Source organism: Fulmarus glacialis, unplaced genomic scaffold, assembly GCF_000690835.1.
Source record: "Fulmarus glacialis isolate BGI_N327 unplaced genomic scaffold, ASM69083v1 scaffold2672, whole genome shotgun sequence".
Lineage (NCBI taxonomy): Eukaryota > Metazoa > Chordata > Aves > Procellariiformes > Procellariidae > Fulmarus > Fulmarus glacialis.
In genome coordinates, this window is record NW_009199576.1 from 30,751 (window position 1) to 41,592 (window position 10,842).

Below are 10,842 nucleotides of genomic sequence, written 5' to 3' on the forward strand. Positions count from 1 at the left end.
ATGAGGGGGTGTGTGTATTCAACGTGTATAGGAAGACATGTCTTCAGGACCGTACTTGTAGAAGCCTGCTGTTTGCTGACAGGTTTGAGTCTTACCCATGTTAGTCACTGACAGTTTAGTTCTTTGGTATTCTTTGTTTAATCTCTGCCTTTTCCCTCTACAATTAAATCACTCACAATAGAAACTGAAAGAACTGACAAATACTGAAGGATCAGAATTGTGTTGGAAGGGAAAAAAAACAACAAAAGCCAAGATTCTAACTATTTATGGATCTTGTTTCCCAACAAAGTGTATCTAAAAGCCATTGTCTCAGAGTTCAGAGACGGCTAAATGATTGATTTCACATAAAATATTTGTTGTTCTAATTACAGTATCATCTGGGTTGTTGGCAACAAACAGATGCAAAAACAGCCTTTACATACCATCTTGAAAAACTTATGATTTGCTTAGTGTGCTTTATAATCTAAAGCATATGGCGTTGCATAGAACTGCAGTATCCAAAATGAAGCCGTAAGTAATGAATCACTGGGTGGAAGAAAATGCATTGCTTCTGTTACGAGTTCTTTCAGTGTGTATTCAAATGGTTCTGTTTAGGGTTATAAACAAAAGGCTATGCTCGCAGTTTTAGCAGTGTGTTACAGATTCTGGGATGCACATGACATCAAAGAGGCTACACTAATTTCCCTAGCAGTCTATGGCTCTTGGCGCTATGAGCACACTCCATCTGAATAAACAGAATTCTGGTTCACCACAGTCGTGTGAGGGAACTGAGGTGACCATGAAGCTTGGTTTTGTTCTGTTTTATATGTTTTTATTGTAGGACTTTTTACCCGTCCAGATTCTGTGTTTTCAGTGAATCTGGTAACTACATTTGGAGCTACAGACTTAGACTACAAAGCACTTGACACTGAAAATAATTAAGTCTAACTTACTATTCTTACCTACCGAATCCAAGTAAGAGCTTTGATTGCACTGGAGTTGCAGGATTTGCTAAGGATTAATCACTCTTTCTAAGCATTAATATATATTTTTCAAAGTAGTTAACGTCCTTTCCCTTAGCAACACTTATGTGACGCTCCAGTAAGATATTTTGTGAGAGTTAGCAAGGGCTGAGGCCTTGTAACTCCTCAAAGGACACGTGATTTATTGTTCTTTCCATGCTTGCTTGTCACTAGCAGCATGAAGAGCACCAGCCCCTATAAATATTCCCGGACACTCTTCTGTAGGGGAAGGGACTGAGGGAACTTGGTGGCAAGAATGGTTCCCGTCATACTATATCTCATTATATCAACAGAATGGATGGCCTTATTGAACATTTGCAGAGCTCTGAAGCTACTGCTAGGTAAGCATGAAGTATGCTGGAGAGAATTACAATTGTTAATAGTATTAAATATTCCAATATGCCTCCAGGCTCCTGATGTTACTAGACTAATCAAATCCTCTGCTGCCAGAACTTAGGTTCTACTGCTTCACCATTAATGGTTGTTTATTCCCCTTCCGTAGTTTCTCAGTATCTTATTTGATTGTTTCATTTTTTGTCTTTTTCCTGTCCATTTCTCTTTCCTGTAGTTTTCTCCTTCCCCTCTCATTAACTTCAGAAGGGAAAAGAAGATATTAGAGACACATCTCATTACTTAAGTCACCAAGTAGCCTTGCTCTTTGTTCTCTCCTACCTTATGTTGTTGTCTCTTGGTGTGGTTTTGCCTGTGCTGAGATTAAAATCTTTCAGAGACAGTGTGTTTATTTTCTATCAGCCTCCAGCATTTTTGCAGAACTACCATAATATAATTAAATTTATAGTATATAGCATAGACCTGATAACTTCATTATTCCCAAATGAAGCTACAGATTATTCTACAGTACTTGCTCTGTGAAGCCTATTAGACCTGTTATCCTGTCCTTGTTTCTGATGCATTTATAGTTGGTAGCATTTAACAGGCAGTGTACAAATACCCTGTGATGTGGGCCTGGTACCTCTTAATGTGTACTTATACTAAAGTCACACTGACCACAGTTTAGTACAGGGATGTGCAAGATAGTTCTGCATTAACTGGCTTGAGTATGGCAGGCAGGCAGGCGCAGCAGGAGCTCAGTGGGGGCTAACTGCCTGAGTATTCACTCTGCTTCTCAAGCAAATTTTTCATTTTACTCCCTTATGGTGTGATGCAAATTTGTGCGAATGGTGGAGAATCATGGGAATGAGAAAGGGAGGAAATACGTTTGTATGAACACTCATGGCCAAACAGCATTATGTGCCCTTTGTAAATCTCTCTTTTTTAAAATAAAGCTGAAATAATTAAAATCATAAAGCCTAGTTCATTTACAGCATTTTTTACTGCATAAGTGACGTTCGGTCACTCCCATTTAACACTGATATGAGTGGGACCAGAATCACCAGCCCCTTGAGTCCTCTGCTTGAACAGACTTGTATGGCACAGAAGAAAATGTAGCTGTTCCTTGAAATCAACATGCTGCACATAATTATCCACTTAGCATCCGGTCCAGGAGGAGGATGTATATTATCATTGTCTGTGAGGTCATTTCTGCATTTGCCTAAGACTTCAAGAGAAAAAGTGAAGTTAACTTGCTGCCTTGAAAAATGAATCAAAACTGGAAAAGCTTGAAAACATCAAAATACATATAAATTATCAAAGGAGAACAAAGACAAGTTTTTCCACAAAAGTCTTCTCCCCAGGCTATAACAATGCTTTACATAGGCATGATCAATATATCCAGGCTTGAGAACCAAAGTCTTTTGGAATAAATTAGACTGGCAGAAAAAGAAACAAACAAAGAACAAATTAACATGATTTTAAACATTGCTTAAATTTTCATGAATGTAGACCTTGAGATGTTATGATGAGATCCCATGAGTCTGTGCTAATATTTGCTTATAATTAAGGGTTGCACTTTCATGTTTCATCTGATATTATAGATTGGAAATCAGCCACATGCTTACTATTTTTCTTGGTCATACTGATTTATCTACTTTATTTGCTTACTCTGTTAATAATATATATGATCCCCTAAATGGCTCCTTCTCGTACTCTAAATCTCCCCATCTAAGTAATTAAAGAAGGACTACCTTTCCTGTGATATTAGGTTTGTGTTCACCTGTAACAGAAAAAGAGACAAGATTAACCCCTTCCAAACCTTCTTTGGGTAAGTGGCTTCAGAAGGAAAATGAGAGTACTCAGCACCACCTTTCAATATGTGTTATAGTGGATGGAGTTCCTTCAGCAAGGGAATTGGCGACGCAGCCTGCTTTGTGGCACGGGCACATTTACAAAGATCCCTTCTGTGCATTCCTTGCTAAAAGTAAGATGTCATCCAGAGTTTAGAGCCCCCTCTGTGCTGCATCAACCTTAAAACAATCTGACTCACATCAGTGGATTTTAAAAGTTCCAAATGCAGTTGTAGCTGCCTTATCACTATTTTCTCTGCAGAATTCTCCATATAGGAAAAATTAGCCATGTTTGATGATGTTATCAGCATCAAGGGGTTTTTGAAGGAAGGGTTTAATTATGAATAGTTTATGAAGACCCTAGCTTCATTTCAGAGAGCAAAATCTGATGATTCTCCGTTCCTCTGAAGGGTGTGCTCAGTGCCTGGTCCCCAAGTTTTCAATACCAAGATAAGCAGGACAAACAGGACATCTAAGATGAGATCTTCACTGAATATCAAGTGAAGTCATCTGCCTCATGGGAAGTCATTAGAAAAATATATTTTTGCAGGTACTGTTTTGAAAGTATCAATCAGGACCCAAATCCTAGATGCAAAAGTCCTTGTGTCAGTGCTAAAGAGCATTTTGAAGTATTTCATTAAAACTTACTGTTTGGCAGTTTGTGCATTTCTGAAAGCATCCTCTGCAGTTCATGGAAAGGATGGATTTCTAAACAGAAAAATCATCTAAATAAGATATGGCATAAGAAATGTGCTAATCATCTCCAAGCCAAGATATGTCATAAAAACTGTTAGTATGATGGATGTGGTGGCTAGTTGAAGAAAAACATTTCCATTTCAGCCGCAAGAAAGCAAAGAAGAAATGGAAATTCAGAGGTGAAAGTATATCCCAGAAATCAAAAGATCAATACAAAATCTTCTGCAGATTGAGACTCATGATAAAAATCACATTAGAGATATTAAGCTAGAAGTCATCTATGTCATATCTTGAATAGTTTTTAATTTTAGCTTGAGTCAAAACATACCTTTTCTAAAAGCGTCCAATCTCAACCTGAGCTTCCATCATACTGCTAAATATTTTTTTTCTCCTTACTGATTGCTTTCACTATGTGCTGTATTTCTGGTCTGAAATTTTCTTCCACTTCTGACCATTAGACAGTTCAGACTTTCGTTTCCGAAGGTGAAAAAACCTCCACCTTTTCTATACTGGGGTTTAGACTTGCTTCAAATCCCCTCTTAACCTTCTTTTGAAAAAAATGAAGTAGAACAGTTGTCTTAAATTTCTCACCTCATGGCAGGTTTTCCAGATTTCAGATTGTTCTTGCTCTCAAAACATTCTGCAGTTTGCAGCACCCACTTTAAAATAATTCTGCACTCAACGATAAAACTGTTTTTCTACTTCTATTGAGTAGTCCTTTGCTTTGCACCCAGTCTACTTTATATTCAGCTGAATATCCATGATGATTCCCAAGTCTCTCCTGGAAACACTGCTTTCCAACTATGCAATTCCCAGTTCTTAAAAATGTAACTGGGATGTTTGACTTTGCATTTAGTTGAAAACACACGTCTTTTTATCTATCTGAGCACTGCAAGGTCCTGGTCTATTGGCTTGGGCTCTTATATATCAGAGAAATAAAAAGGATAACCGATAGTGGTAATAGAGGAGTAAACAGAAACACCATTGGTTTGTTTACTTATAGGTACTTTATACTCAAACAGATTTACCCGTTTACCAGTTTCTAATTCCCTTCACTGTAAGCAACATCAATTTTGTGATAGCTTTAGGGAAGCATCCACGTGAGCCGGCTCACCCATGTGTATCAGCTATTCTGGGTTCAAGCGAGGAACGGAGGAGGATGCCCGGAACCTCAGCTACCCTACACTTGCTAGATCAGCTGATGCAGCGCACTTGGCAGTAGGCATTTTGTCTACTACCTGAAGGAAGTGCATGTGCTCACTCTCTCATCTGGTCTCTAAATTTGTAGCAAACTCGGGAGCCTGGACATGCCAGAGGCACTTGGCACAATTTGGGTGCAGTGTAGACAATACCCTGTTAATTATACTGGTGCTGCTGCTATTGCTATTAAAATGACAAGTGACTTTTTTCGTATTGGTGGCTTTAAGTTTGTCATCAAAGCAAAATATTTTAGAACAGCATTTAAAATGCCTATTCAACTGCTGAGTGTTGAGCACATGTTAATACCGTTTTCTCCAGATATGGTAGTTTATGATAAATGTTACCAGATTTTGTACTGTTCGTGTAGTACGCTACTAAACACTAAGACAAATGGGCCCACTGAAAGGGTATTTCCTTTGGAGGACACAAGCTGCAGACCACCCATAGAATACACAGAAATAATTAAGTGTCAGGATAAAAAGCTAGAGCAAAACATTAGTGTCTCAGAATCCTAATGAATAAAAGACATTTTTTAAACAAAGCCTATACATATAGGTGTTTTGAAAAAATAACATGAAGGCCACAACAGCATTTGGGGGAAAGGAAAAAAGAATATCGCATCATATTATCATACTGTTTGAAAATTTCTAAATATTTGTGTGCTGTGTTTTTACTTCTGGCAAGCTGCAGAGAGGTGTGTGAAATTATGCAGAACTGTGAGGACCTGAGTCTTTATTCATACCAGCCTCTTGCTAGAATAAAAAAATTATTTGTGGAGAGGTATTTGAGAACTACTGCTGTAAAATTGCTGTAAAAAGGAACTCATGTGGCCTTGCAACTGAAAACATTGCTTTCAAAAATTGCAGACCCTGCTGTCCTGAGGCAGAAAGCTCTAAGTAACTTTCAGAGCAAACAGAGAGAGAATAGAAGGTAGTTATGGCAGGTCTTCCACAAAACTTCCAGAGACTTCAGAGAGAACAAAATTGCATCTATGTCCTATCTAAATATTAGAGAAAAAAACTTTCCAAAGACACAGATATTACTTGGGCACCCAATTTCCCCAGAAGTATTTTCTAGAACAGCTTCTGCCTTGTCTGGTTATATACAATACAGGTAAGTAGCAAAGGTTCAGGCTCAGCCATCACAATCTCTTTAGCAAAAATATAAATGTTTACTGAACTTGAAAATATAAAGCATTGAAGCTTTGGATATTAAATTAGGAAGCAGCATGAGCATATTATTTAAAAGTTATTTTGTATTACTGGAGAAATGTAACCTTTCTCTATAAAGTTGTTTTTGAATTTTAGACCCAGCTCTGCAGTCAGTTCCCTGGTGGCCATTTAACCCACCCTCTCTCCCAGATGTTGTGAGGGAACATGGCGGTTGGCATGAAACAAGTGCTCCCCTCACGCACAGACATTACAGTCCCACACTGAGAGGAAAATAATATCTTTCAAATTTTACTGTTGAGAGAGAGAAAGACAGTGAAAGAGAGAAAATCTCCCAGAACAGTCAGTCATTTGGCTGAAAAGGCCAAAGTTCAACCACCTCCTCTACCTCACTTGGTAATTGCAGAAAAGTACAATAGTTGCAAGCTGTAAACCTGGGTGTATAATAAACCTCCTTTGTAATATTACCTGCTCCTTAAGGCCGGATCTTACAAATGGATTTGTGAGATTAGAGCCCTGCATCCGCACAAGCCATATTGACTTCAGTCTTGAAGTGTTTAAAACTCATGTGCTACTTGATCTTTGTGCTGGTCTTTTGTATCAGAGCAAGTTTTCCATGCAGTATGGAATGTAAATGTGGTAAGATGTATATTTTTCCTTCAGTGCCACCAAAAACTGTTTTTATTCATACAGTCACTAAAATAATTTTTAACAGGGAGATATCAGAAAAATCAAAGGCATTTGGACAATTATTTGAAAAGTAAATGAACTTTCCTTACCCCCCACAGTGTCTTTTAGTAACCTAGTGATTCTGATTTATCCTGAAAATAGTTGTCGTGGTAATCTAGAGGGTGTGCCACAGAAAACGCCTGGTAAAATAGAGTACAGCACACCATAATGTATTTTTTCCTTAATACAAAAAAAAAAAAGAAAAGGAATAAAAAGGCTGTTAGTTCTTTTCAGAATCCACCCCTTCTGAAATATATCCTTCATCTTTAAACTCTGCTTTCCAGATGACTTTAAGCAACTGTTACTTTACAGCACATCACAAATTATATCAAGAAAGCATAATTCCAAACCGGTCCGATTACTCTGATTAAACAGAGAGCCATGTCAAGAAGGTAGCCTTTTTATATAATAAAAATGTTGATAATAGACTAAGTCTCATCAGTCAAAAGGCTTTATTACTGTCTACTGTAGAAAAATGGTATTGCTGCTGCTGAATGATATATCCCTAGCTCGTCACAATATACCTCATTTCCTGCTTTGATAACAGAAGATACTAAGATAAAGTGTGAAAGGAATAAGGAGCTGTGTGATATATATATATGGAAGAATAAAAAATGTTATAAAAGTAAAAATGAAGTTCTGCTTAAAAACTTGTGTTTGAACTAAGTTTCAAAAGAGAAAACAAAGATCCCCAAGTTTCTCTGTGCTTACTTTGGATAGGACAGACTTGCTAATAAACCCAGGACCAAATAGGACAGAAGAAAAGACTGTTTACAGACTAAAATACGCGAAGACATTCACAGCACCTGGCACAGCTTAAAACTAAATTGTGTTATCTTATTGTAGGTTCAGAAAACTGTCTTGAACAGAAGCTGAGAACACCTCGTCGACGATGTCAGCAGCCCAAAATGCTGAATAGCCCTGAGGACAACATGTACTATAACCAGTTAAATGTGAGTTCAAAGTGGCAATAAAGCTGTTTTACTGGCTTTGTTTCCAGTTAATAATTCTGTTATTAATACCTGTTTCAGCCCCTCCAGCCCCACCCCCACGTTCTTCTGCTCTCGTCTTGAACATGTGCTTATGCTCTTTATCTGTTGCTTTCATGTCAGGATGTCTGCCTTCACGGTGAATAATTGATGTGGTTTATCAAAGACGAGCAAGATGCATGCTTCATCAGGCTCACTTGAGCCCTTTGATCAAAAAAATTATGCTGTGACTTCTGATATTATCAGCATCTGCTTGCATTCAACACAAAATCACTTTGAATTAAAAATTAACGACTTGCTGCTTTGCTTTGACTGTGTGTTCTTGGCCCTCTCCACAGGGAACTCTAGAATATCAAGGGAGCAAGAGGAAGCCAAGAAAACTTGGGTAAATATCTATCTTCTTAGTTCTAAGCAACTGTAAACAGAAGAAGTCCTTTGTGATATTACAGAATATGCAAAACTTTCTAGAGAGGTTTCTAAAAATAAACAATTAACATATTTCTGTGCATTGACATTGGACATTTTCTGCAGAAGCAAATGTAAAACTTGCATGTACTGCTGTCTGCAGACACTAGAACTGATTCTTACAAAATACGCTCCCCAGCTCTCTCTGAGTACTACCACTACAAAAAAATAGCTTTCTTCATGTTTTTAAGTGCATTTAGCACTAATGAAAGGTGCCAGATGAAGGGCACTGAAGGTCAGTTCAGGAACTGAAGTTCTCTGACCTAGAACATGGACAGAAGCCCTGACAGCTTTGCAGCAGCACACTCGCAATGGGCTTCAGCCCTCCTGGGGAAGCACATTTTAAGAACTGACAGAGAGGCCACTCAGCCCAAAAGGGAGTTGCTCCTTTTCTGTTGAACTGAGTCAGTTCTCATTGTCACATGAGCATTTATCACCTGGTGATAGGTAAAAATCACTGAAAACAATTTACAAAAGCTGGGCTGCTACTATACAATTGCCAAAATACTTCGTTGGCTGATCACGTGGACCAGAGAGAACTGATGGACGCTTGGTCTTGCAAATGCATCTACTCCAAAAATATACAAGAACTTTCTGTATTATTTCCTCTGTTTTTAATTAATCTTCTGAATATAACTGTATGAATAGGAGGTCTTTGAGTCAAGGTTAAAGCCCAAAATTTTGCACAACCGCACAGGATTTAGTTTATTTTATGTCCCTCCCTAGTTTAAAAGTTTGTATTCCTGTTCAGGGAATAAAAACACTAACATGGGACTCCAGTGCTCATCATACATCACAGGAAAATGAAAGCCCCTTGATGTCAGTAGGGCTTTCCCCAAAAATTGGTGCTGTGGTCTTTGGCCCGTAGTCACAGCAAGCCATCAGCTGATATATGTTATCAAAATCATACCCTACTTGTGGAACATATACAGACAAAAAAGCCACATTGCTCAAATGAAATGCCCATTTGATGCAAATAGTTGGTCTATCATTCTGTACACCCCAACTGAAAGACTATATTGCATTTCACTGATTCTCAGAACCATTCAGAGTATAATCATAAAAAAGTAATAGCAAAGTAAAAGTATATATAAAAGTTATCTCTTCCTCATCAAATCATCCCATTTTTTTTTCCTTTCTTGTATTAGCACTCTTCATTTTCACATCCACGGAGAAGTTTCTATTTCTGAAGATATTGACAGAATTAATTTTTAAACTTAATAAATGTTGTTTGTTTTCTTTCAAGCCAAATCAAAGTGCTGGACGGAGAGGATGAGTATTACAAATCATTGTCAGCTGTTGAATCTATCCCTGAAGATGACAGCTTTCTCAGTTCCCCATCTCCTCCTCCTTCAAGAGGTGTGTCTTTTGCTCAAAGCTGAACCTCACTTACTCTATTGACTAATACTGGTAAGAGTATTTTCATGCTAGTAATCTTCCAATTAACTTTGTGCATGTATGTTTATTTAATATATTCAAAAATACGATTTCAGCTAGTAGCTTTCTTTCACTAATTTAGACCTGATTTTGCAGCTGTAAATTGTCCCATTTAGCTGTATTTCTATAAGCAATTCCAGTAAAGGGGAGCAGCACTATCTGTATGTGTTGATGTTGGTAACGGACACATTTCTTTAGCAGCAACATTAGTTTATACCGTTCCGACCCCTTCTTCCCTGCTCCCCCCCGGCTGCTGTTCCCACCCTGTGCCATCCCTTCTGTTGTGCTGGCACAACTGCTGGTAAAGCTGTGTGAAAAATAAGATCAAGGAACTGAACTGGATTAAAAGAACTCTGTACTAAAAATTTTCATTTGGGGTCATAGTGAAAATGTTTTGTATTTCATCAGACAGGTATTAAACATTACCCTTTATAACTTTCTGTGCTGTGTATGGCTTTTAACACTACAAAAATGTACAGAGTAAAATCATCTAAAATAATAATTTTGTCTCAATTTACCTTGTAAATATTTTTCTTATAAAGTATTAGTTTACCATAAGTTTAACTTGAAGAATTATTTCAAATATAAGAAGCAAAACAGTTTTAAAGCTAACATTTCACACACTGCTGCATATAGTCCTTGTGACTGAAACCATCATTATGACTAGTTATTCTTGTTATCCATGCAAGTATGTAATTTCTTTCTTAACCTGTATCTCTGGGCTCCAGTGATTCCTACATTTCCACAGCCCTCTTGTATGTAGCAGGGAAAAAAATGTCACCTGCAAATTTTTCTACTTGCTTTTCACTTTCTTTCCAAATCCTTAATGAAACAATATGTAACTTTCAATGGAACGCTGAGATGCTTTGCTGGTAACCGTTTCCATGACAGAAGCTGACTATTTCATCTTAAGCTTTAATTTCTGTTTCTGAGCCATAGTTTTGATCTGTGACAATTCTTTGCTTCTTTTCAA

At 37.7% G+C, this 10,842-nt stretch overlaps 1 protein-coding gene across 1 annotated transcript; it reads left to right on the plus strand.

Annotated features, from left to right (window-relative positions):
* Window positions 1-7,824: 7,824 nt before the first annotated feature.
* Window positions 7,825-10,315, plus strand: LOC104073491 (myosin-IIIb-like; the record flags this gene model as incomplete). Its single annotated transcript, XM_009573292.1, has 3 exons — window positions 7,825-7,931; window positions 8,306-8,352; window positions 9,679-10,315. Coding segments are annotated over 3 exons (290 nt in total), but the record flags the coding sequence as incomplete, so codon positions are not given.
* Between the last annotated feature and the right edge of the window lie 527 nt (window positions 10,316-10,842).